General features: G+C 43.2%; 1 protein-coding gene across 1 annotated transcript in view; it reads right to left on the bottom strand.

The window, feature by feature from the left end:
* Positions 1-857: 857 nt before the first annotated feature.
* The window catches only part of itpr3 (inositol 1,4,5-trisphosphate receptor, type 3), a gene marked incomplete at its 5' end in the record, with an annotated part of 188,451 nt that continues 161,346 nt past the window's right edge, over positions 858-27,962 (bottom strand). Inside the window, 19 exons of the mRNA XM_083975602.1 lie at positions 858-1,344; positions 3,455-3,616; positions 6,654-6,814; positions 6,937-7,102; positions 10,174-10,292; positions 11,742-11,843; positions 16,292-16,481; positions 16,580-16,744; positions 19,226-19,398; positions 21,014-21,133; positions 21,289-21,481; positions 22,587-22,697; positions 22,784-22,867; positions 23,008-23,109; positions 23,217-23,312; positions 24,795-24,905; positions 25,066-25,266; positions 25,380-25,516; positions 27,422-27,581. Of these exons, the coding sequence (XP_083831728.1) occupies positions 1,228-1,344; positions 3,455-3,616; positions 6,654-6,814; positions 6,937-7,102; positions 10,174-10,292; positions 11,742-11,843; positions 16,292-16,481; positions 16,580-16,744; positions 19,226-19,398; positions 21,014-21,133; positions 21,289-21,481; positions 22,587-22,697; positions 22,784-22,867; positions 23,008-23,109; positions 23,217-23,312; positions 24,795-24,905; positions 25,066-25,266; positions 25,380-25,516; positions 27,422-27,581 (2,670 nt within the window). The 3' untranslated portion in view covers positions 858-1,227. The remainder of the gene's footprint in view (positions 1,345-3,454; positions 3,617-6,653; positions 6,815-6,936; positions 7,103-10,173; positions 10,293-11,741; positions 11,844-16,291; positions 16,482-16,579; positions 16,745-19,225; positions 19,399-21,013; positions 21,134-21,288; positions 21,482-22,586; positions 22,698-22,783; positions 22,868-23,007; positions 23,110-23,216; positions 23,313-24,794; positions 24,906-25,065; positions 25,267-25,379; positions 25,517-27,421; positions 27,582-27,962) is intronic.

Raw genomic sequence — 27,962 nt, 5'->3', positions numbered from 1 at the left:
ACTTAAAAACTACATTTTTCCCCAGATTTACATTTTAAAAAACAAAACACACACAAACTGGGTTCAACTCACTTCACATTCAAATAGAACGATATGACTGAAATGGTTAATTCTGCCATCAGAGAGGAGAAGCTGCATGTTTATATTAACGTCTTCTTAAAATGACAAAGGTGAGTTGATGCCTAGTTATTTTCTGAGCATACACACACATACAGTACACTTTATGGCATTCAAATTCATAACAGACATTAAAAGGTTGCAGGCTTTCTTTAGCCATGTGCTTTCATGTTTGTGTAGAAACAAGTTGCAAAGTTTGTTCTGAGCCATAAATCTGTAGTTAATATTTCAGCGTAATAATTGGGCAAATAATGTGTGGTAATTATTTCATTGAACAAAACTTGCGACAATGTGTTGATTTTCAGACAGATTTTGAGTTTGTCATTGTTGAACTCAATCACTTCCAGGTTGATCTACACAGAACATCACCGCTGGGACTTTACAGCTGGGTCACTATTGAGTATTGGTAGCTGGACGGCTACAGAAAGGGCACAAAAACTATGAAGAGGTACAGATTTGATCTCTGAAATGCTGATGTTTCAGGCACAGGCTGAGACCAGGAACCAGAAATCTGGAAGATTCTGGACTAAACGGGTCCTGCAATCTGAACCAGGGTCAAACTGTGGACTTTAAAGATTCACTTAACTAAATACATGAAAATGTCAACAATAATTTCCTGCTAACGTTAGCTTACTAAGATCATTAGCTAGCATACCGAGCTATTAGCTAAGTGAGTCACATTTTATCTATAGTATTGAATATTTGTATTTCAGGTCTAAAATGAGAAGAAAAAAAAAATCCGACTTTACATGCATAGGTCATCAACGGATTTAAAAGAATCAAAACATGAACCAAATTAAACTTAGCTGTGATCCTAAAAAAAACATGTTTTTATTTTGCTACAGTAATGGTGTTCACTCTGTGTCCCTCTGCAGCTGCAGGTCTTGGCAAGACCCCCCCAAAAAAACAGTAAACGCAAAAAAAAATAATAATATTAAGTGAGAAACAACAGTTGCACATTTTATCGCTGTACTCTAGTGTTTTTCTTTATGATAACCATGTGAAGGACATTGTCCTTTAGAACAGTGCATCAGCCCAGCTGTATGGTTTACAGATATAGATCTTGAAGTGAGCAGTCCATCCACGTCTGACTGTTAGTCTGTCTTAACTCTATGACTTGTACATCTGGTGGTTTCCCCCCGCGGCGCTGGGCGGTATGGCAGCGCTGGCTCCGGCCTGAACGTCAACGAATCCCATCCTCTGCCTCCTCTTCCTCTGCTCCGTCATCTACGGACACACAGGATTTATCTTATCACAGTGAAAAACAATGTACTTATTATAAAGTGTTACCTAATTTTCATTCATTGTTGACATGTCGACTGGCGTTCCAGGAGCTGATGAATGTAGCACAGGAGGTTTCCTGCAGCCTTATGTAGGGTGACCAAACGTCCTCTTTTACCCGAACATGTCCACTTTTTACGTCCTGTCCGGGGCGTCCGGGCGGGTTTTATAAATTCATGAAAATGTCCATTTTTCAATGTTTTTCATGGGACCATTAAATATACTTGACTGGCGCTTTAAACAGAACACTCCGGTATTTTGTTGCGTCTCCGACGTAATTCCTGAGGGGCTGCATCTGTATGTGCGGCTCTGCGACGCTCCCATACTGAGGGAGCAGACGTCGGAGCAGCGTTTCCTCTGCTCACAAGGGGCAGGGCCGGCCCAAGCCGCCATGGGGCCCTAAGGGGCCCTCTATTATTGCCAATAATACTGAATATTGATCATTTACACACCTAGCTACTAAAAATGTTCTAATCTGTCGTTACGGATCATCATCCTAGCCTGGAATGTTTCTAGCCATCTATGGTTTTTAATCTGAAATGATATCAAATTCAGCCAAAAGTGCAGCCTGGGGTTGGTTTATACTTAATATTCTAAGTGATATACTAAAATTTGTCATATGGGCCTTCTAAAAGTAACAAAATAAACCAATAGCCAATGCATCTGCTGTAAACATGTCATAATTTCTTTTTTTTTTAAAACAAACTGCAACACCAATGTGAAACAACAACAAGCTATGTCTGTCTCTGTCCCCCCCACCCGGTCAGCTGTCCTCTTTTTTGGAAATCAATATATGGTCACCCTACCTTATGAGATCTTGCAAAAAAAAAGCATTTAGCAAAGTTTTTTTTTTGGGGGGGGGGACTCTCATCTGGTCACCCTAGTGGGACATGTTGTTTAGTTTTGTTGTTTTTCACTGTGATGAGATAAATAAATAAAAGCACTAACTGTTGTACAACAATAAATACTGAATTCTTCATTTATAACGCATTAATACTCATTAGTATGTAGTTTATAAACACAGTTGGTGCTTATCAATGATGAGTAAAACATTTTATCTGTGTTTATTAACTACATACTAATGAGTATGTTATAAATGATTAATTCAGTATTTAATAATTAACTAATGCTTAATAGTGTGTACTACTTATTATAAAGTGTTACCGAAAATTATTATTATCAATTTGGGCAACTGCTAACTGCCAACTAAAACAGCCATAATTCATGTAGGAACAGCTGTAGCGACCGGCTGCAGGACGACTCAACCATCATGATCCTTTTTTAATTTTTTATCAGGCAGTTACCACTCCAGACTCTGCTCTAGTGTCATTTTCGGGACAATTAGGGCAGGATTCAGTACGTCTGGTCACCCTACCTCCTAGTGAACAGGTGGGGTTTCCTCTTCAGGTATACAGGGGCTCTATCCCAATACCTAGAATTAGTGACAGCCTGATTGGATTTAGTCACCTTATAGGCTTTATTTTTAATTTAGATGCAATAGCTGTAATTTATTAATCTTTTTTTTCCAAGTATTTTTTGGGGCTTTTTTCCTTTAATTGATAGAGAGAGACAGGAAACGAGGGAGGCAGAAAGAGGGGAAATGACATGCAGCAAAGGGCCATCGGATTCGGGAATCGAACCACCTGCAGTGAGGACTGCAGCCTCTGCTCAACCCACTGGGCTATACGGCACCCCAGTTTATTAATCTTAATAGGGCGAATAATATAAATTAAAAAAAGATAAATATATAATAATATATCATATATTTTGTGATGTTATTATTAACACTAATCACTGTGTTTTCTCAGCACAGAGGCATAACACACAAGGACTTTAAGACAATGTGTCACAATGTGTCACTAAAGCGTCATATAGCAGAGTAGACACTTGTAAATACACTGGTATTGGTCAACAGTTATTCTCTATGTCTTGTATTTAACTTTGATCTTTAAATATACATTTAAACAGGTGTGTTTGTGTGTGTGTGTGTGTGTGTGTGTGTGTGTGTGTGTGTGTGTGTGTGTGTGTGTGTGTGTGTGTGTGTGTGTGTGTGTACCTGCTCTTTCAGCTCAGTCAGCTGAGTGGTCAGGGTTGTCACCACTTTCATCGTTGATACCAGTTTGTCCTGTAACATCCTCATCTCGTTCTGCTCCCCATCGCCGTCGGTTACAACCAGAGACATGGCCTGCATCCGTGGAAACCAGTCCAGGTTGTTGTTCTGAAACATGTTCAGGTGTGTGTTAGTCTGGATCACATCACAGCATATTTCATTCCATGTGGAAGCACAATGTGCTTCACAGAACATTCCACAAGGCAGTTAAAACTATAAAAACAGTAATAGGCCACCAAAAATCAAAATTAATAAAATAATATTAAATTAAAACAAAACACAGTTAAAACAATAAACACAGTTATAACAATCAATATAATAAATAATTAAATAAAAGTAAGAATAAAATAAATTAAAAACACTATAAAAGCATAATACCAGACTACTGAAAGGCATAGCTAAAAAGGAATGTTTTCAGATCTTTCTTAGAAGATAATAATGTTGGGTGCATCTGATGTGGAAGGGGAGGCTGTTCCATCATCTTGGGGCATCGTAACTAAAGGCAGCCTCAGCAGTTTTCATGCTGACCCTGGGAACAGTCAGAAGGCCTGCTGCTGATGACCTAAGGGGTCTACCTGGCTCATGATATAAAAGCATGTCTCAACTTCAACTTTATTGTCCTCAGAGGGACATTTGCATTGCAGGCAGGTAAAAACATAAAACATATAGAGCACATTCACACAAGTTCTGACAGATCCTGAGGTGCCAGATCATGCAGGGCCTTAAAAACCAGGGTTAACATTTTAAAATCAATTCTAAAATGTACAGGGAGCCAGTGTAAAGACTAAGGTGTTATGTGATCATATGTGACCGATGTTGTTGGTTCGGACTTGCCCTAGGCGAGGATCAAACTCGCAGTCTCCCGCACCGCAGGCGACGATGCTAACCGTTTTGCCAAGAGCTTGACAACCGCTTGGCAGGCGGGTTAGCACGTCTTTTATGGATGAGTGAGTTTAACTTCAGTACCGCTACCCGCCACACTACCATCACTTCACCTTACTGGTCCCTCGTGACTGTGGCACACCCGCGGACCTCCGTTACACTCACCCCCCTAAACCAAGGTGGGAGTTGTTGGTCTGAGAAGTGAAGCTCACTTCTGCGTTCAAAAAACTGCAATCCCTTCGGCTTCCTCTGGGGGCTGGTACCAGAAGGGAGCATTCTCCATAGACCCCCATGTTAAAATAGCCGACTTTACATCCTCAATAAACATGATCAAAGCCTGGCCTTTTTTGGTCTCAATCGATAGTTTCTACCCCCCCACACACTCTGAGGGGGGTGAATTTTTTTTGCTCTTTTTAATCAATTTCACTCAGCTGTCAGACGTCCAACTAAACTGTATTCGATATGTATTGCCCCAAACTGATCCGTGGTCCTGATCTGGCAGCTGTCTCAAAGTCGCTCAAATGAGCTCTGCTGAGAACAAGCTGTTTCTGTGCCTGTACCTTTAAATGTTAATGAGCTCCGTCTGTCACAGCCTTGCCTTGCCCCTGTCAGCCAATCAGAGGCCTAGTAAGGCGGGTCTTTGCGTGGCCATAGTAGGAAAGATTCTGCCTCAGGGACAGGATGTGGCTAACGGTAGCATGGGCTAATGTTTATGGGTGGATGTATCACTATGGCCAGAGCGATTGATATAACAGCGTGGCGACAGCTCTTGACGTCGCCGCCAGTGCGGTCTCGTGGTTCATGTAGCTCACAATAGTCCCAAACTAGGCTTGAAACAACGTTCAAAACACACACAGCCAGTATCACAACTAAGGCTGTCGCCGTTTCGCGGCAAACGAACAGCCATAGAAGCTGCTAAAACCCTGTTTTAATTCAGGCTTTAGCACTGTTAACACATCACAGTTTTAATATTTTTTCATGCGAGAAAGTTTAATCCAGAGTCTGTGGTCAGTTTGCTCCGATGTCTGTCCTGGGAGAAGTGCAGAGTCTGTGTGAGCCCCGACCGGGCACCGTGGCAGCGGCTGTCTGCAGCAGCAGCAGCCGCTCTACTGAGCTGATCTGCCGGCACGGACATCTCCTCCTCCCGGAGGAGAAAACCAGCCAAGTAACGTATCCGCACGCTTTTAGAGGTTTACCGCTGGCTGGTTAAATTATTTTTAGGAGATTAAATGCTGGTCTCATTGATGAAATTTTACAACTGTGGCAGTGGCATTAGTTTGTTTAAATGAAAAGTGAGGAGGAGCTGGGCTGTACTGAAATCACCACATTTACGTAAATAAAGCGGGGGGGGCGGCGACAGCGGAAAAGCGACCAGACTTGCCTAGTTGTTCATTTTAAAACATTTATTGATTGAAATGTGGTGATATCTGATGACTTTGGCGCTGTATGTGCAGCCAACAACAGAGCAACCGCTTCTTCCAGGTCGTACATTCGCCATTGTTTAACCACAGCTACGTTAACAAGTGGGGAAAAAAATGGCACGGTTTAGAAAATTTCTTCAGGCGTGGCAAACCTTCACCTGGGGCGGTGCCACCAACCTAGGGGGTGGCGTCGAGTCTGTCGGTGACGTCACCGACAGACAGATCTTCAACTGGCCTGTTTAAGCACACATTTTCTAAAGACAGAGAAAGCAAAAAAGGGAGAGGATGAACTTTTTCCATACCAGGGGGGATTGTAGACAGGCCGGGGATGCATATTATTGATAGAAAACCGCTCTAAAGTGCATTTTGCATAATATGGGACCTTTAACTCTGCCGTTTTACTGTTATTAGGTTTAGAATTCTCGCCAATTAGGGTGTGGAAACGTTGAGTGACAGGTCCGGAGCGGTCCGTGGACAGCTGCTTCGAGACCAGTGGGCGGGTTCTCAGCCGGTAAATCCAACATGGTGCTGTTCAGGCCGCCATATTTGAGTCACAAAATCCGGGTCACATCCGGGTCACGGGGTTGACAACCGCTTGGCAGGCGGGTTAGCACGTCTTTTATGGGTGAGTGAGTTTACTTCCAGTACCGCTACCCGCCACACTACCATCACTTCACCTTACTGGTCCCTTGTGACTGTGGCACACCCAGGGACATCCGATACACATACTTCCTTTTTCTCGTTAAAACTTAGCATTATGGTTCATATGTTAAAATGCTAAATTAAAACTTTGCATTTTGTTTCCATTTATACTATTTCCATTAGCTGTGTGTGTGTTCTACCTTGATCATGTGTGCGACGTAGCTCTCCGGTCCGGTGTAGTCCGTCTTGTTTTTCTCACGCACCAGAACGATGAAGTACAGGTAGTTCCAGATGTTGTGCTCCATTTTGATGTGCTCTTCAAACGACACCGTCTTATTGTCGAACTTGTCTCTCTCCAGCCCTGTAAAGACGCACAAAACTCCGTCAGTGTGAGAAAGGGACGCGTGGCAGCTGCGGATCACAGCGCACAGTGTCCCCAGTGTCCCCCTGCTGTCCATCACACAGCTGTCCGCCTCCACCCACCACAGATGAAACACGTGGTCTTCAGGACCTCCTCCTTCTTCTGCTTCTCGCTCCTCAGGTCGGCGAACGTGTCGATGATGACGCCGAAGATCAGGTTGAGGACGATGATGATGACGATGAAGTAGAACAACAGGTCGTACACAACCCGGGCTGGAAACAGTGGCTCCTATACACACAGGTACACACACACACACATAAATGTGTTTTTTTTCTGTGTCCATTATGTGGGGACCGAGGGCGCCAACACACATACTGTACACACCTGCACGGGCATTGACTGTGCGCTCGCGCACACACACGCACTCATGTGTTTGTTATACGCCTCCCGTGATGGGCGCGTTTTGAGTTCCATGAAATACAGAGGTCTACAGACTAGACTAGAAGTAGCGACTTTGTTTATTGTTTCCCTGGACACACCAGTAGTGCGAGCCAGTCCACCTGCAGCAGTGTCAGCGTTGTGCCAGTTCCCCTTATCCTTATTGTAAGGGAAATTGTTACAATACAATATTTATAACTTCTACTTAGTACAGATTACCTACTGATATTGTGGAACACAATACATTCATGTTGTTATTTCTCTTCGATTTTAAATGATCTGTTTCATTATTTTAAAATGCTTATTTTTGTGCCCATTGTCATGTTTGAATGCCTTATGTGAAGAACTGGAAAGTTTGTGGCGGTCGGCCATGTTTTTGGTTACTCTGATGTGGTGCGTCTAAATGCTTTGAAGTCAGAAATCTGAGGCCCTGTCCCATTTCTCCACACTTGGCTGAGTGCGCTTGGTTACGCACACACTGTGGTGATGTTTTGCTGGTGGAACGTACATTTGCATAGTGTGCAAGCATGTGTTAAGTGTTCAAGCGCGCGGGGATAGCAATTGGGACATACTTGACAAGTGCAGCCTGTCATCTGAGTGCCATTGTGCACACTACAAGTCCGACACACATACTGTAGCACGGCAACAGTTTTAATAAACAGTGCTACTGGATCACAGTCTCATCTACTCCAAAAATGTGCAAGATTCAAGCCCAACTCCGTAATAAAAGAAAAACACAGAGTGTGATGAAAAATATTCACATAATAATTATGTGATAACAGGTCAAGAATGATCAGATGTACAAGTAAACGTAGCCTAAAGACAACAACACTGAAATTGAAAAATATGAGATAAAAGAATATAAAATATGAGATTAAAAAGTCATAATTATGAGATAGAAAGTCAAATTCATTTTATTGAAATTTATTTGGTGGCACTATTGGTCGTTGGAGAAATGGGACACACTTCCGCGCTTACACTAAGCACATGAACACAAATAACAGAGAAATAACAACATGAATTTACTGTGTTCCACAAAACCAGCAGGCAATCTGTAAGGGCAAGTCAATATTGTATAATTCATAATGTTTGTAACGACGCTGTGTTTTCTGCGCGGGTGCAGATTGCTGTATGACGTCAGTCAGACAACTGATTCTCAGAGAAGTCGGGTTAGATTTTTTTTTCTCCTACTTTTGCTCCAACATGAGGTGGCGTTCAATTGCACTTTTTCAAGTAAGAGGTCAGAAAAACCTAGCCTTGTAAACCAGCCTCTCCCAGAAATGCATTTCATTTCATTTCATTTCACAGGGAGAGTCTGGCCTCATTCATGGCCTGAAACCCTCAGAAGGCTGAGCCAATCAGCATCGCCGCTCAGATTTCTGTGATTGGCACCACACGTTGGCCAATCAGGGACCGACTGGTGCAAAGCCCTGGATGATAACGTCACTACACTACCTCCACCACACTTTGTCTTGTGACTTTTCCAGGGGTTTTGAGTGGCGTTGACTGTTTTAGAAGGCGATTATCTCGGTCGTTTCTCTGAGTCTGTTTGGGGTGGTGTGGTTTTGGGTGTACTTGTTGCAGCCGGTTCGGAAGGAGTTTCTTTGGATAGTTTCCATTTAGAGTGTTGATAACGATGCCTCCATTGTTTTAACTTGTATGAAACACTTCTTGCAAATACGAATGGATTTCCTCCTCCTTGACTTTTTAATTCTGCTTTCCTAGCGCCCCATGTTTTTTTAGTTTTTCTTTTCTTTTCCCTTTTTAGTGTTTACTTGAACTTAATTCATCTGTACCAGTTCTCTTCTTTTGTCTCACTTTTTTTCTCACCTCTTTTCATTTATTTATTTAGTGTTGTTGTTATCATCATCAATATTTTTTTTATTTTGTTATTTCTATACCTTGAACAAGGTATGTGATTATTATTTCTTTACTGTGCTTCAATTATTTGTTAGATCAAGGTGAGGTCATGTTATAAGCCTTTTCGGGTTTCAGACCTCACCTACACATTTCTTTTTCGTATCTTTCTTACTATAGTAAGAGAGATAAGTAAATGTTTTGTTTTATTTTATATGTGCAAATAAATAAAGTCTAAAAAAAGTCTAAAAAAAAGTCCTGTGACTGCAAGCGTAGTCCATATGATGCCAGACGAAGAAATATACTTTGATTGTCAGGTCCTTCACGTTGATAAATCTTCTTAGTGTGTGTTAGACGGCCGTCTTTACGACAGTTTTCATTGCAGAGACGGCAAAAATAATTTATATTGGATTCGGCCATAATGTTTTTCTAGTAGTTTGCTCGCGGTTACTAATGCTAGTGCTAATACATCCATGGCCATAGCAGAGAAGCTAGCGCATTTGGATGACGTCACTTATTTTGAAACGCTGATTGGCTGAATGGGGTTGTCTGTCAACGCTACTACTCCCGCCCAGCTCCCGCCCACCCCAAACGCTTACAGGGGGAATGAGGCCAGACTCTCCCTGTAAAATGAAATGAAATGCATTTCCGAGAGAGGCTGGTTTACGAGGCAAAGAAAAACCTGAGTTCTGAGTTGTCTTGAACAATAAACCCGAAGACCTTTTATTGGTACGTGGTTTTCTTTCTGTTCAAAGACTCTTTTCATTTGCCCCTTTTTCAATAAACTACCTTATGTTGCCCATCACCCTGTGGTCTGTTGCATCGGCATTTGGGTCTAGTTTTGTCCCGAAACGTGACAATATCAAAGGCATCTTCAATCGCTCCCAGTATGTATGGTATTATTGGATCTTTTGCGATATATTAGTGTGGAGCAGCATTTCAATGTTGAAGCTTTGTGTCACTAAATTACAATTGTTGGGCCACAGATACAAGTAAATAGTAATTGAAGGTGTGTGTGTAGGTGTGTGTGTTGAGGTGTGTGTAATGTTAAGCAGGATCCTCACGTTCTTGGATGGTTTACGGAGAACGTCTCCGACTCCTCCTCCGTTCCTCAGTCCGTGGTTCAACACAGTCACAATACACATCAACAGAGTGTCACATGCTCGCTCCGAGTTGGCCCCCTCTGAAACACACACACACACACACACACACACACACACACACACACACACACACACACACACACACACACACACACACACACACACACACACACACACACACACACACACACACTGTTGTGACTGCAGTCCTTCCTCTGTCACTTAAAGATCAGTCATGGTTGAGCTTTATAGACACAGAAACCATCCTGCATGTTTCATTTCCTCACCATTACACATTACCTCATGATCACAGTCATAGACAACAAATACAACACAATGAATTCTCACACCCCCAAGACAATGGATACCAGTTAGACTTGAATTTAAGATTCTGCTCAGGACTTCTACAGTATATCACATCACTCTGAATTAATGTGTGAGGCTCTTTGACAAGAACTTGCTGATGGTTCTTATGTCAAGATTTCAGACTTTGGTTGTTGGTCTTTAGCTGTCTGGAAAACACAGTTCTCAGAAAAACCTGCCCAAAGAAGTTCAACTAACAAAACCAGAGATTTTTTTTCACAAAGCTTTAGCTTAAAGGTATATTGTGTAAGAATTACTCCCATCTATTGGTGCAGTTGTAGATCGCAAGCAACTCAGTCGTATTTTTCATGCTGCATTCACAAGTGGTCCGTCAACACGAGGTAGAACAATACACGTGACAATATGTTGTCATGGTGATGTCGTATTGTTTACCTGACCCACGTTTTACCATCTTTCTCTGGACTTCTGTGACTAAAATGACATCTGGTTTGTTACCGACGGCCGTTTTTCCGACTGCCCCTGAATGCAGCATCAGTGTAACGCTCCATTCCTCCTCACTGCGTTACCGCGGTGACTTTACACAGACGCCACCTCCACCTGAGCCGACAGCTCCGGTGTCTCCGCTGAGTTTCCGTGGTTTCCTACCGTCACGCTGCCACTGAACGTAAAAACATGGAGACACCACATGGCAGCAGCACCGAGCTTACCCGCTCCATGGAGATATGAATGATATGAACGACTCATTCAGAGCTGAAAGGAACACTTCACTTTGTTGATGGGGGGGATTACTGATTTATGAAAAACAGACTTTTGAACGAAATAATCGATTTTCATGAATAGATAACAGGAGAACTTACACAATGTACCTTTAAGTATTTAATTTCTCTATTTCATTCATATTTTAATATTCAGTATTTTCTGTATGGAATTGTTTGTTTTTATCCATGTGAAACCACTTTGTTATCTCTGATATTGACAAAGTTGTTTTATTTAAAGAGTTATTTTTGGGTCATTTTATGCCTAAGCCCATATGGGATGTGCTCTAACTACTTGACCACTAAGCATTCCATCATCATCATCATCATCATCATCATCATCATCATCATCATCATCATCATCATCATCATCATCATCATCATCATCATCATCATTATTAGTATATGCCGCTGAGAGAACAGCAGCTGCACTGATACCCCGACTCTCACCTTCCTCCTCCTCTTCAGCACCAGCGCTGGTCTCCATGGTGCAGCTGACTCCATCTGCAGAGCACGATTTGAGGAAATCCTGAGAGGCTTCATTTTGAGGAGCTGAAGACACACACACACACAATGGGTCTCATTCATGAAACGTGAGTAAATCTGTGTGTAGATTTGCACATAAAAGCTCACTCTACTAAAACTCTACTCCGGATTCATGAACGGTGCGGGAAACTCAGATTTGATCGTAAACACGTGTGTAACTTCATGAATGCCAACCCATCGTAAACTAACAACACGCCCCGGTGATCAGCAATTAGCATAGATCTCCATACATGAATAGCCATATAAGGAGATCCTGACCACCATATTAGGAGGTAGGTGCATCCCGCTCACCTGCAGCCATGACGCAAACGAGGAAAGAGGGAGAGAGATAAAAAAAGATAGATCACGGATCGAAGTCATTTTGGGTGAAGTGGAGTCCAGAAAAAATATGTAATTATTTTCTGTTAGTAGGCCTAGTGGTGTGACTGGGACAGGTCAAAGGCGTGGAGGGAAGAAACAGATTTAGTGAATTAAGTAGCCTATCCTTGGTTTATTAAAGAACCGTTTAAGAAGTAAAGCCAGAATAGTTAGATATGAAACTTAAAAAAAAAAAAAAAAAAAAAATACACACAACTACAGAGCTACAGCAGCGACGGGAAGGGGAGGCTCTTCACAGCCTCAGCTGTAGAGGAGCATGGTTCTATCAGCACATGAAGTTATATGGGCAGGTTAATATTGTTACAGAAGCACCAGCCATCTGTCACAGCTCCATCCAAACCGGTGCCGACTGCGCTGCTGCGCAGAGTGAAGTGTGCGCCCACCGAGCGTATACTGTAGCAACACAAAAAAGTTTTTTCCGGTTTTATATCATATTATCATCATCATAAGATGGAGCCTTGACGTGTTTGTGCATGTCCGATCCCTAAAACGTCTCTCTCTCCAAATATTTCTAATTGTTTGTCATGTTTAAATTACGTGTTTCAAAGGCGTCGGCGTATTTTGAACATTACTGTGCGTTCAGACCGAAAGCGTCGAGAGCGTCGCGGTGGCCGGAAGTCATTCATTTTCAATGAGAACCAGCGTCGAGGAGCGTTGAAGACAGGGCTGGACTGGCCATCGGGCATACCGGGCAATGCCCGGTGGGCCGTTGACCCAATGTGGGCCGGCCTGGCCGGTCCGCTGTGTTTTTTTTTTTTTTTTTTTTCTAAATTCTTTCCAATTGGGCCAGGCTACAGAGGGCTAGCCGTGTGTGCCAGCATCGACACATATTATTGGTCTATTGTTTGTCATTGTCAATCAATCATGGGCTGACAGGCTCAGAGAGCCCTGACAGTGCTGTCAATCACTACACGAACAAGGGTGGGGCGGGACCTCAATGGGCCGGTGGACGGGCTGCTGCTGCTGCTGAGCCAGTTAAAGAGTGAACGTCTTCAAAGCTGTTCCCTAACTTGAAAATGTATTTAGTGTAAGAAACGCCCGGGTGGCGCTGAGAAACAGCGATTAAAAAGCCGGAGTCTCTGGAGTAGTGGAGGCTGCTAAATTGACGGATCTTTAGTGCTGGGGATCACCACCGCCACCCCCCCACCCCCCAGCAGCCACAGGTGCTGCTGCGCCGGGAGACGAGCGAGGAGGACCCGACGATGATGAGCGAGTGGAGGCAGACATGGTAAGTAACATTAGCCTGGGGCTGGCTACACTTCTGAGACATGTCCAAAACAAAGTAAAAAACGTTTTTACATTGAATGTGATGGTGATAACTGCATAGGCTGCTGGTGAATGCAGCTGCAGCTAACGTAACTTTAGCTCCTCAGGGATTAAGCCGTTATTTTTCTAACTAAAAAATTAACATGTGGTAACATATTAGCCCAGAGTGCAAGGGCTGTGACTGTTGGTAGTTGTGGTTGGTTTTGTTTAAATATGCCGAATTGTGATATTATGGGTTCAGATGATTTAGCTAAGCTAGCTAACGTCAGCAGTCTCTTGTTGCCGTAGCAACAGTAAACATTCACGTGGAAGCTGAGATAACTTGAATTTTAGCACAAAATACATAATAGTTTAACAATATTTACCATTAAGTTTATTGTAATCTTTCAATTAATTTATAGTTTACTGAGTAATAGGTATAATTTGAGTGTAAATGTGTTACTTTTACTCTACTTCTCTAATGGCTGTGCTGGAAAACACTAAAATGTCCTAATGAAAACACGACAAAGCCATTTGACTATCTTGTTCATAAATGATGGTGACAGGACTTTTTGTTTATGATACACACACTTTCATTGATACGAATACTTGGTTTTGAGCATGTGACATGCTTTTGCAGGTTAAAAGGTTTTGCAGTTTGCACAAAAAGTATACTTGGCTACATATACTTGTCAGTACACAGATGCTGAGTACAAGTTCTGTTTGCTTTTTACTTGCAGGTCACACATTTGGTGAGGAGTGGAGCTGGCTGGCTGCGGACGAGGAAGTAGGGCAATACATACTTGTGCACATACACATAAGAGAATGCATACTCAGACCTGTAATTCTTAGACTTTTTTTTCAATTCTCTATGGTTTCATAATGACTGAGTCAGCTTTAATACAAGTGAGTTCCAGCTCTAATGCTGCTACTGTCTGTAATATGTTTCTATTTAGATTATTTGTCAGGATATTTTGTTATTATTGTCCCTGTTTGTCCTTATCTCCCCGTCTCTCTTTGCCCCCCCCCCCCTCCCCTTCACCCAATTGAGGTAGCGCCCACCTCTAGTCATGACATAATTTCTGTTGTGATTTGACACTAATGAATAAAGATTTATTGATTGATCAATTTTAGTCCTTGAGTTCATAGCTACGTGTTTTATTTGTTAACTGCTATCAAGGAATATGACTCTCCTTTGTCTTGTGTCTGTAATGCTTGCTGCAAATCCAATTTCCCTCGGGATATGAATAAAACTGAACTCCTTTGTAGTATACGTTAGAGAAGACGCCGCAAGATTTGTGGACTTCTACGCTGTGTCCGCTGATCAGTAGCCTAGTGGGCCGGTCTGGACAGAAAATGCCCGGGCTGAATTTTTGTCCCAGTCCAGCCCTGGTTGAAGAGCGTCAAAGGCGTTGGCGTCGCGTTTTGGCGGCGAGAGCGTCAGGAGAAAGTTGAAATCTCCTGAACTTTATGCTAATGAGCGATGATGCGGAGCAGCGGCAACCAATCAGAGTGTAGATGTCCCCCACTCAACCAACCACAACCGACGTCAACTTCTTTGACGCGCGTCAAAACGCCAGGGTGTTCAGACCACCAGCGTCGCGGAAAAGCGTCAAGAGCGTCTTTTGACGCTTTTGGTCTGAACGACCCATTAGAGAGAGTAATACGGATTAAAATTGTAATTTTCAACAGTGACAAGCAGTATTTATTTGCATTCCTACATTTACACAAGCGCTACACACAGTCCGGAGCAGGTGTAGATTTTGTGAGTAGCTACGAAAAAATCAGCACTACTAAAAGATTGATGAATGCGGAAATCCACGTAAATTTGCGCTGCTCAGGGTTTACACGCAAATCCGTGCTGCTCACGTTTCATGAATGAGACCCATGAGCAATACAATGACTTCATTTGACCCCCAGCAACCCCATCTTTGTCTTATTAGCCCTTTTTATAACTTGAACTGTGGACTGAGGCTTTGATACTTTCACAGTATTACTATAGAACCTAAAGCTGCTTTATAATCACACTACACATGGACATCTACCTTTATACTGTATGGAGCTTTAACACAAACATCTACCTTTATACTGTATGGAGCTTTAAAGGGATAGTTCAACATTTTGGCAAATTGGCCCATTGCCATAATCGCTATAGTCATAGCAAGATCTGACCTGTTTTAGAGGTAAATTCATGCAAAACTGCTGATGCGTGTTGCCTTCAGGGACAGTTTTTCAGCAAGCAGTCTCTGTATTTACCTCTAAAACAACTCCATCTCGTAACGTTCTGTTATTATCTCATAGCGTGGTGAATGTGCAGGTCACAACTTGTCTACCAGAGCGTTTTGAAGTTGTTGGATTGTGTATTTGATGAGTTTGATGAGAGAAACCAAGAAATCCCATGAGCCTCCGTAGCGTAGCTCTGAGCAGCTTGCGGCTCCGCTCCGCCGTTCTAAAAATAGCTTTCACCGACAAATAAAGGTAACGAACCTACTGCTATGACTATAGCGATTATGGCAATGGGCCAATTTGCCAAAATGTTGAACTATCGCTTTAACACAAACATCTACCTTTATACCATATGGAGCTTAAACACAAACATCTACCTTTATACCATATGGAGCTTTAACACAAACATCTACCTTTATACCATATGGAGCTTTAACACAAACATCTACCTTTATACCATATGGAGCTTTAACACAAACATCTACCTTTATACTGTATGGAGCTTTAAATGGTGGCAGTTCTACTAATGTGCGAACAGCAAAGTCCCAGTCATAGCTAAAATAAGTGGTGAGACAACAGGTTGGTGACGTGTGACGTACTAATACCTGCAGGGAGCTGCAGCAGAGGGTCCACCTCCATGATGAAGTCCTCCTTCAGGCACAGGAAGCCCACAATGGAGAAGAGGTATACAAGGATGAGAGCGAGCAGCGCTGTCAGCAGGATGGAGCGGCCATTACGAGTCACACTTTTTATTACGTTGAAGAGAGTCTCCTCCCGGTAGATCAGGTCAAACAGCTGCACACACACACACACAAAGATGATAGACATACTTGATGTGTGTTCTAAGTAAAAAAAAAAGGATAAGCAGATGTCAGGATGAGTGTGTTGTTCACCAGGATGCTGTAGAAGAGCTCGTGGACGCAGAGGCCCAGTGTGGAGGTCAGGACGTAGGCCAGGTGATACAGGAACTCCACATCCATTACCATGGCCTTATAGCCCATAATGAAGGTCCCGTTGTTCCCCACGAAGCTCACAACAAACACCACCTTATTGAGCAGCTGCAGGTGAACAGAAACACAGTAGGTGATGGAGACGAGCAGGACGTCACACAGGTAGATTCAGTACCATGTATCCTTTAATTTAATCAACTAGTAAATAGAAATGCAAATGCTTTATTCTACATTATGAACACATCACTCTGGATCATGATTAAACTGTCGCTACATTAGTTATTCAGCTCAGGTACAAATGTTAATTTCACAGTTTAAAAAATCAATATTGGATCATTCGACTGAAAATAATAACTGGAAAAATAGTCTTAATCAGTCTCAAGCTCACTGAGGTTTTACTAAAGTTTTCATATCCAATTTATAATGTTTCTATTTCCTCATTAAATGGTTCCCGGGTGTTGGAGTACAAATACTTGGGTGTCTGGATAGACCATAAATTGTCTTTTAAGCATCACATTGACAATCTTGTCTGCAAGCTGCGTCAGAAGGTTGGCTTCTTGTATAGAAATAAATCCTGTTTCCCAATGTTCTTTAGAAAAGGATTGTGGAAGCAACTCTTCTTTCCACTCGGCTATGGTGATGTCATTTACAGACATGCAGCTGCATCAACCCTGAAATCTTTGGACTCCTTCTACCATACTGCACTAAGATTCATTACCAGTGCCAGCTATAATACCAATCATTGTCTTCTGTATTGCACTACTGCTCTGACATCTCTTACAATGAGGCGAGAGGCTCCCTGGCTACTGTTTATCTTTAAAGCACTTCTCTGTAAATCTCCAGACTACATCTCCTCTTTGTTAGCCCCGCATGCTAATCATTATTCCAACCGACACAATGACCGAGTTCTCCTGGAGCTGCCTTACAGCCGAACAGACTTGGGCAAAACTGCCTTTTCTGTAGCCGCTGTGCGATCTTGCAACACATTGCACGGCCCTTTGAAGTTGGCTTTTCCACCTTCCCTAGACGGATTTAAGCACCTTGTTTCCCAACAGTGTGAGATGACATGTTCTTGCTTTGACTGATTAATTGTAAATTGTTCTGCTTGCTTTTTGTGATTTCTGTTATTGTGCACTTGAAAATGAGGGTCTCCCTCAATGGGCCCCGAGTTATAAATAAAGGTTTTGAATTGAATTTTCTTTTTCTATCCACCACTTTATTTTCCCATGATCCATTGCGTCACACCACAACGGAAGTCGGTTTCTAGCGAGCGGGCCGGCTAACTGGTAGCGTTAGCCACCGGTGTAGGCACCAAATGTGGGGGCTCTGGGCTGCCAAAACCGTTTTGACTAAATCTGATGTTTGTTAAAGCAGAAGTAAGCGATATATTTGTGTTAATATAAGTCTTAAATAGTTATATCTTCCGACAGCAATCACTTACATAGAGTGTTTGGACCGAAACACGGGTCTGTCAGTCCCTCTGCTCTGCTCTGAGCCGAGGAGAAAACTTTTCTCGTATCCTACAGTTTTTATCCAATGAGGAGAGAGAACGGCATGCAGGGCTGTGTGTGCATCCAAGGGATGCGCGTGAATGTGGTGACGTAGGGACGAGGACTGTTATGGTGCGTTCAAGGCAACCCGTAACTCGTGTTTTTCCGACCTGTGAAGTCATACCAGTTCGATCTGGTACGAGTCGGAAAAACACGAGTGGGTTGCCTGGTTGCCGCTACAAAATCGTAAGTTGTGACTTGAAGCTGTAATTTACGGTTTCAAAAGCCTGCCTGGAACGCAGCATTAGCCAAAACGACCGGATCGCTTACTTCTGCTTTAAGTCTATAAAACGAATTATTGAACAAACATTACTATTTCTGTGTGCACGTTTTTGTAATTAGTCATGGTTATCGTAGTTGTTAGCTTTGCTGCTTCTGACAGCTAAGTTAACAGCAGCAGCAAACTATCAGGACATCAGCTGTTAAAACCCTCCCGTTGTCGGACACGGTTACACCCCGCCTTTCCGAAGCCCCGCCTTTCCGACAATAGACTTTCATTCATCGTAATAGCGGGGTTTTGTCGGAATGGAGGGCTGTCCCCGTCGGACACGACATGAAACTACTCCAGTTAGCTCAGTCATGTTGGAACTAGGATATCCGCTGGAAAAAACATTTTTTTCATGGGCCGTTTATTGAGTTATTGTTTATTGACACTGCTAACGGCTAACAGCTAATGGTTAGCCCAGCTAATCTAAAATGTTTGTTCAACAATTTGTTTTATAGACTTCATAAACATCAGAGTAGTCGCAACGGTGATATAGTGACGTGAAAATGTGACATAAAGCTAAAAACTCGTCCGTATTGTTCTCATTAAAATTACGTGATGATTATAAATAAAGTCATCACGGCCAATGTCTATCAACCAGTCTATGCTATCAACAATACAGTAACGGTGGAATGGAGTGTCATGGCGACACCCAGCGTCATTCTCCGGAAAGTGGTGGATAGTAATGTTTATAGCTGTTCAGAGTAGAGAGTGACACATTTCCAGACTTTCACCCATGCGTAATATAGCTCTCAGTGACATAATGTTTCTCACGTTGAGCGAGCCGAGCAGGATGAGGGTGTTGCCGATGCCGAGGTGGTAGATGGATCTGAGGATCAGAGCCAAGCTCAGAGGCTGGAGGCCGTAACGCTGAGAGAACAGGCACAGGACCGACAGACCGGTCAGGATCCAGAAGAGCATCAGCAGCAGATTGTCGTCTATCGCTCCTACAGCGGGAGAGAGCACAGGACCATGAAAATCCACTTTACAGCCACAGGTTTAAAGATGCAGCTTGAATAAAAATGACAAGGGATATATGAGAACTGAATTTATAGTAGTACTGAGAGTACTTGTGGAACTAGTAATGGTACTTTCAGTTGTTGTAATAGTAATTTCAGCATTATTAATGGTTATTTGAGTAGTTGTAATAGTAGTATGTGCAGGATTAGTAATGGTATCAGCAATAGTACTAATAGTATCTTTGAGTAGTGTTTTTTTTTTTTTTTTTTTTTTTTAGTTTCTTAGTTTCTTTTATTTTGCACAATGTAAAAGAATACAACATAATAGATAATAATGAAACAGTGCAGGGAGAGGCAAAACACCACGGTGGGCTTATCTGAAGCCTCCACCTTTTAACTATTAATGTTAAAATTTAATGTACAAAAGCACAAGAAAACATGAAAAAATTCAAAAAAAATAATAGTGACTAACAATAATAATATAGAAAAAAAAACAAAAATAATAATAAAAAAAAAACAGAAAATACAAGTGTGTGTGTGTGTGTGTATGTGTGTGTGGATATTACTGTAACTCATGAGCATTGAGCAATAATAATACTAATGGAAATAATAGTCACTATTAAAATGTATAGTGAATATATATATCATTGAACAGCAAGACAAATGCCTACATAGACAATACATTATAAAGCAGCAGTTAAAGCAGAAGTAAGCGATATTTTTGTGTTAATATAAGTCTTAAATAGTTCTATCTTCTGACAGCAATCACTTACATAGAGTGTTTGGTCTGAAACACGGGTCTGTCAGTCCCTCTGCTCTGCTCTGAGCCGAGGAGAAAACTTTTCTTGTATCCTACAATTTTTATCCAATGAGGAGAGAGAACGGCATGCAGGGCTGTGTGTGCAGCCAAGGGATGCGCGTGAATGTGGTGACGTAGGGACGAGGACCAATAGATCCATGACGAGGGCGGGGGCTGCTAACTCCATCGGCTGACAAGAAGTTATGGTGCGTTCAGGGCAACCCGTAACTCGTGTTTTTCCGACCTGTGAAGTCGTACCAGTTCGATCTGGTGCGAGTTCACGGGTCGGAAGTTACGAGTGGCCGTTATAGTGACTTTCACAGGCAACAGGTCGGAGAAACGCGAGTTGTGGGTTGCCTGGAACGCTACAAAGTCGTAAGTCGTGACTTGAAGCTGTAACTTACGGTTTCAAAAGCCTGCCTGGAACGTAGCATTAGCCAAAACGACCGGATCGCTTACTTCTGCTTTAAATGATCTTTTAAACATTTTTTAAAACATTTCACAGAAGAACACATTTTTGCTAAATGGGAGAAACTGTTCCATAACTTAGTTCCTCTAAATCTAATTGAGAATTGACCTCTGGTAGTGAGGAGTGGTAATAGAGCTTTGCAATAGTAGTGCTTAAGCTATTTGCATTATTAGTAACAGTACTTGCAGTAGTAATAACAGTAATTGCAGCATTAGTAGTAGTGCATGTGGTAGTGTTAATAGTACTAATGGTAGGATCAGCAGTGGTACTAATAGTACTTGGAGTTGTAGTTACTGCAGCAGTAACACACGCAGTACTAATACTTGCAGTAGTACCTTGTCCTGAGTCATAGGGGTAGAAGAAGGCGATGATGAGGTTGATGAAGACAGCCAGATTAAAGGAGATGGTTCCCCACAGACTCATCCTCCTGGAGAACCAGTACAACACCGGCATACCTACACACACACACACATTTCTGTCATCTATAAATTCACATGAGGTAAAGAAAAGTGTTTTTTTTCCACAAAACATAAAATAATTTGATCTATAAAACATCCAGAGAATATTTTTGTAAATCTTCATTATGATGTGTGTGTGTGTGCTCCCTCACTCCTCAGCTTCTTCTGCCACTCCATCTCTCCATGCAGGAAGGAGGTTTGTTCAAAGAAGTGCGTGACCTTTGAGCCCTGCTCGTCCTGCTCTGTGGTGTTGAACACTCTGGTCTTTGACTCCTCAGTCAGAAACTCACAGATGGGATGGACAGGAAACACGATCTGCTCCATGCTGCGGTCATCACGGACAATCTGAGCACAAAGACGGCTCGTTACAGTGACACAACTCTTAAAGGAGACATATTCTTCCACTTTTCCACAAATTAAAATAGTTCCCAGGTGTCTTAAAGACATGTCTGTGACATGCTTTGATCAAAATCCCCCAAGGATCAAACATCACAGCTCTTTTCATCCTCTCTAAACAGCCCTGTTCAGAACGGCTGCTTTCAGTGTCTGTCCCTTTAAATGCAAATTAACCACTGCTTGCCCCGCCCCTTCTACTGTTACCAGGTAGGGGTGGGGTCAAAAACTAGTTACATCATTGTCAGACAACTGAGGGAACAACTCGTAAAAACACATGGATTTCAACCTAGGGAGCCTGAAAATGAAAAAAAACGCGATAAACGCCAAATTAAAAAAAAAAAAGAGTTTGTCACGCCATTTTGCTGTGTACTGAGCCTATTCACTGCTCCATCAACGTATCACGTCAAATCGCTACATTTCCCTGTTTAAAAGGCACCGCAAGATGCAGTTCTCCTCCAAACCGCGATAAGCGCCAAATCTATTTTTAGCCAAAACGCGACATCTCCTCCCTCAGAATTCTATGAGCAGCGCTCCATGCAGTCCAACATGGCGGTGCTCTGAATCCAGGTTTGTTTTCAGTCATTCATTCAGTAGTTTCTGGGTTCTGTGTTAATTATCTGTTTATGTGGTGGACACTGTGCCGTTAAGTATACCCCCACAGCCCCCGCATACCGTAGCCCCCCCCCCGTAACGCCGGGTGTCCTCCGAATCAACGATCGATTTTTGTTTTTACAGTAAAGACGTAGTTTTGTTTACAGCAACATGTGCTCACGTCATGATAACGTCTGTATTTTAACTTCCATAATCCATAGTTCTCTTTGTTTAACATGACAAGAGACTTTTGGTTAAGTAACCATGGACAGACTAGTAGCCTACATCATTACCGTCGAAACTAGTAAAATGGATTTATAGCGTTTTGGAAAAGAGCTCTTCATATTAAAGAGTCTTCAAAAAGTGATATTTCCATAATATGTTGCCCTTAAAACAGATTTTCTTCCATGTTTTGACAACATATCAGCCTTGTTTTTAGCATTAGCATTAGCAGCAGCGGTACCTCTATCTGAGATGTCAGCTGTTCGTAATACTCGAGGGGATCCTGCTCTACCACGGCAGCTGGAGCTGTTGACTTCAACATCTGGGACAGGGGGCGGTTGTTGAGGTTGAGCTGCAGACACACAAACATCAGCGTTAGACTTGTGCAGGGCTGCTCCACCATCACTGCATCACTGTCGCTGCTGGATGTGTGGTTACCATGGAGGAGATTCCCTCCTCGCCCTCTTTATTCTTCTTCAGTGGCTTCAAGAGGCTCTGCAGGATTTTGTTGTGCCTGGCCAACTGACAACAAACACACACAAGACCACAAAGAATTCAATTTTTTTTTTCTCCAGGTGGTTTTGAATCTTTTATCTCTATGAACTCTAAAAACTCTGTTAGCAAAAGGGGGCGGAGCCACTACAGAGCTCATGTTCAGTCACCTGTTGAGCCAGGATGTAGATGTTGTGTCCCACTTCTCTAGGAGAAACCTCCACGTCTTCACACTCACTCTCCTGATGGTAGGCCTTCTTTATCACATCCATCTGTATACACACATAATTACAATACATTTTAACACAGATCACAGACAGAGACACAAAGACGAGGGATGTGAAGTGATGGAGGACAGGATGGAGGGAGATGCTCTGACCAGCTCCCGCGGTCGGAGGTTGAACAGGATCCTCTCGGCGTTCTCGCTGTCGTGGCGACTTTCCATCAGAGCCAGCAGCAGCTTTGAGGCGTTGTCCTAGCAACCAGAGAGACAACAGCAGGGGTAAAACATCTGGATTGAACACAATGCCACTTCATTGACTCCATTGCTCCATCATTGACAAACACAACATAGTAGTACAGTTGTATGTGCATGTCTGTCTTTAATAAATACCTTTATTTTCATTGATACTATCAATGAAAATAAATCCAAGAACTAAACTAAACTAAGTTTAGTTTAGTTCTTGGATTTCTTAAAGGGATACTTCCTACCCCTGTCTTTAATTGGTAGAGACGGTAAAAATGAACCTACTACCTAGGCTTCTCTTTTTGTTTCAATCCCTCTCTATTAGAGTACCCGCTTTCACTTTAAAAATGTTAGATAAACTAATCTTAACATTTATATGGCAAAAGAAGAGACCAAGGGTGCAATAGGAGAATTTGCCAAAATGTTGAAATATCCCTTTAAGCCTGACAGTGGTGCAATGCATTATGGGTAAATTAAGACTTTTCTCAATATAAAAATATGGCCAAATGAGGAACCACTTTTGACGTCTGACTTTGAAGTATGATGCCTAATGTTTTTAGTTAAAACACTCTGACCTGCATTAGACTAAACTATGCCACTGAACCAACACTGACACAGACTAGTCTCTAAGGGTGCTTTCACACCTGCAGTGTTAGTGCGCACTAAATTTAGATCGCACTAAATTTAGATCGCACTAAATGTGGTCCAGTTTGGGTCAGTGTGAAAGCACATCGCACTCTAATGCACCAAAACTAGTGCGGCCTGAGGAGGTGGTCTCGGTTCGGCTCCAGCCAAACTCTGGTGCGCACTAGTTGATGTGTGAAAGCAACCGCACTCTGGTGCGACCCAACTGCCAGGCGAACTCAACACGATTGAGCTAAAAGGGCTCCCGTAGTCGTTGACAACGGGTGAACGCAGCGGGGAGACCACCCGGTGCTCCGGTCCTACGCAGCTCTGACCCCACAAACGAGGCAGCAGCAGCGGCAGCCGGTCGCTGCGTGTCCGCTGAGTCCGCTCAGACACCGGACAGGTCGGCGGGTCCGTCCCTCGGGTCCGCGGAGCAGCTGGTTACCATGGTTACCGAGCAGCAGAGGTCCGCCCGTGTTTAACGTTTAACCGGGAACTAACGGGACCGAGCTGGGTGAACGCAACCGGAAACCAGCCGGAAGTACCAAACAGAGTTATACATGCAAACAATATAGAAATAAATGACCAGAGCTACTAACAACCGGCCCTACTTGAGTCTCCATCATGAAAGTTTTATCAATCAGCGCTTCCAGATTCCAACCGGTAGTCATGGAGACATGACACTCTCCAAGTTTGGTCCCGAGTGACAAAAAGCTGGTGTGAAAGCAACCGCACTAACTGAAAAAATGAAACAATATATCATTTTAACATTTGGTGCGCACTAGAGTGCGCACTAAACATGTGTGAAAACGCCCTAAGTGTCACTGTGAAACTGATCCCAGAGCTGCTGGAACGATAACGCACCTTCAGCTGCAGCACCATCTCCATCTGGTAACGACACAACGGGCTGATGTCGTTGAGGATCAGAGCCGTGATGATGTCGATACCGTTGGACTCGTGGGTCACGATGCACGTCTAGATCACACACACACACACACACACACACACACACACACACACACACACACACACACACACACACACACACACACACACACACACACACACAAACGTGTTAATGATGAGTCTACCTGCCTCTACACCCTGTCTCCTCCCTTCTCTGTGCTCTGCTGACCTGGTTCTCCTGGCAGGGGCCCTGACAGTACTCTGTGAGTGTCTCCAGGGTCTGGATGATGAGGTGGACGTTTGATTCGTTGATGTACAGGCCCAGAAGGCCGAGGCCTCCGGTGGTGCTTCCACACATGATGTCCAGGAACTGAAGCGTCTCACACACCAGGTTGTAGTTGGTCTTATTGTTCTGGCACCGTAGGAAGTTCTGGAAAGACGCACAAAAAAAAGGCTTTATCTCATTCATTCTTCCTCACACTGAGCTCTGGTTTTTGGTCAGGTTTGCAGGTCCTGGTTGTTCATGAGTGAGGAGAGACTAACCTGCAGGTCGTGGTTGTGGTTCTCACAGAGCAGCTGGAGGAACCTCAGAATTGGCTTCATGATGGTGACGGCCGGCCCCATCTCCATCTCCACCTCCTTCTGCTCCGCCGCTGGCTGAACTGGAAGTGCGGATGAGGCTGCAGCCGGTGCAATGGACTGACCCTGGACCAACAATGGGTGACCTCCTGAACCAGGAAGTACTAATGCTGTAGAACCCCCTGTTGCAAAAAGTCAGTCAGTTCATTCACTCTAAGGGCTCTAATTTCGCGGCGCAACACAGGGTGGCGCAGCGCAGCCGGCGCAGTGGTCATTTCGTCCGGCGCAGCTCCTCCTGCGCAGCGAATTTGGTAAAATGGGTGTGGCGGCGTACTGTACTGAATCTGTATTATTATTCTACTGTACTGTAAATTGAATGCTGCTATTTTATAACATGCTTTTGTTTTTATTTATTGTTAATATATTTGTACTAGGGAACATCTATGTATGGGACAACGGATGGAAATTAGCCTGTGGCTAAAATCCGGCTTGTTTACGATTTTATGCTTCGTTCATGAACATGCACTGTCCCACCTCAAATAAATTAAATTGACTTGAATTGAATTGAGCAGGGGGAGGTGTCGACAGATTCATCTTGGCGCACTGACAATTTCGTGACAAAAGGCTGCACAGAGAGTGCGCCGAAAGCTCGCCAGCTCCAACCTGGTCTACTCTCTGTGTAGCCGATGTCATATCTGGCCCTCTGCGTTGTGTTTCTCACGGCCTGCCCTAGGTGGGGTCCGATCCCACGACCTCCCGCACCGGAGGTGACGATGCTAACCTCTTCGCCAAGAGCAGCACATACATGTATATCTATATAGATTGTCTCGTCACACTGATGACAGATCAAAGGCTGTCGGCATGCGGAATGGAAACTCAGCCTGACTGAATTAACACAGATGAAACCAGGGAGGGACTGGGACTATAAAGCAGCCGTGGATGTCCCAAGAGCAGGACAGTGAGGGTGTCGCTGCTGTGTTGACACTACACACTGTCCCGTTGTGATGAAACAAATAAACTATAATGTCTCTCAGCAAACCACAATCAGCCTCGGCATCAGATAGTGAGCAGATATTGACATCTCCCATCTCAGGTAAATTCTAAAGAAAAAAGAAAAAGAGAGACGCTCCGTGATGCCTTCTTTACGCACAGCTGTTTCTGATTGCATTCCAGTTATGGTATTTGTTTATGTTGTGATCTGTGCACACAAGTTTAAATATACTTACTTAAAGGGATAGTCCACCCAAAATTCAAATTGCACTCATTATCTACTCCGTCCAAATCTCGTGCGATTTTCGGAACAATTTCGTATTTCGGGGCTTCAATACAAGACGGACATTACATACGAGCAGCATGGAGGTATTTGGATGTTTTTTGGTGTGTCTTTTTGTTACGAAGACAGTTGGTATCCATTTGCAACCGTTATATGGACATGCACTGCTATGCCGAGACCCCCTGTAACTCAGAGAAGCCACAGAGGACTCTGAAACTTCTCCCAGCCCTTAGTCCACATGGGGGGGAGTAGATAATGAGTGAAATTTGAATTTTGGGTGAACTATCCCTTTAATATGAGTGTCTTTATTAGTGGAAAAGGGGTGTGTGTTTTTTTTGTTTTTTTTAGACTGGGTAGTTCTCAGTATGTCAGAGCAAACCTGGGTAACAATATCAGTAACCTCCTCCCTGCGAGCTTGGACCTCCCGGACCAGAACATCAGTTTCCTCCTGGGAGAAGTTTGGCCGTCTCACTGCTGTCTCCTTCTTCCATGGTGAAATTAAACTTGTGCCTCGCCCGTGGCGCATTTAAAAGCTCATTTGATTAGTGAAGAACGGACTCGGCTGTGTCAAACCCACTCCACGCCTTCTCTCCTCCCTCTTTGCCACTTGTGCCGGTGGGAGGGAAGGAAGCGGGATTGCGCCTGGTCTACGAAATTAGAGCCCTAAGTCTGAAACCTTGGCACAGGTAATGAGGTTGTGGCAACTTCATCACCATCAGACTTCACATCTCACCGTTCTCCAGCTCCTTCTCGTTGGCCTTGTGCGTCATCTCTCCAACGTTGACAGACACTGTAGCTTTGATGTCAGTCTGAGCTTCTTTCATCCGGTCGTGAAGAACCTTGAAGAACTTCTCCGACTTGTTGTCGCCCATCATCAGTTTATAGAACGAGTTCTGCAGGAGAAAGAAGCCAGGTCAGTGTCCAGATCTCAGTCATGCTTTGGTTCTCCCCTCCATGCTGCCCTCAATATATAAAGTTTTTTGTTCAAATTCTTTCCTGGCTTTAGAAAAAAGTTGTCAAGAGAAGACTGTGTAGGACAGTTGGAAGATCTGGGGAAAAAAACTACAAAATTCATGTGAATACTGAGTTGGGATTATTGTTGAGACAATCTGTGCAGGTTGTTGGTGTGACTGTGTCGATGTTTAGCATATATTTATTTCATGGTGTTCTAATTTGCTTTATTTACTTACATACGTGTTTAATTTCTCTATTTGTCTGAACTTGATTTATATATTTATCCTTCTGATTGACACTTTCAATAGTGCTCCACTGGG

The sequence above is a fragment of the Trachurus trachurus genome (genome assembly GCF_905171665.1).
Source record: "Trachurus trachurus genome assembly, chromosome: 7".
NCBI lineage: Eukaryota > Metazoa > Chordata > Actinopteri > Carangiformes > Carangidae > Trachurus > Trachurus trachurus.
Note: the sequence above shows the minus strand (reverse complement) of the source record. Positions and strands in the feature narration are given on the sequence as shown.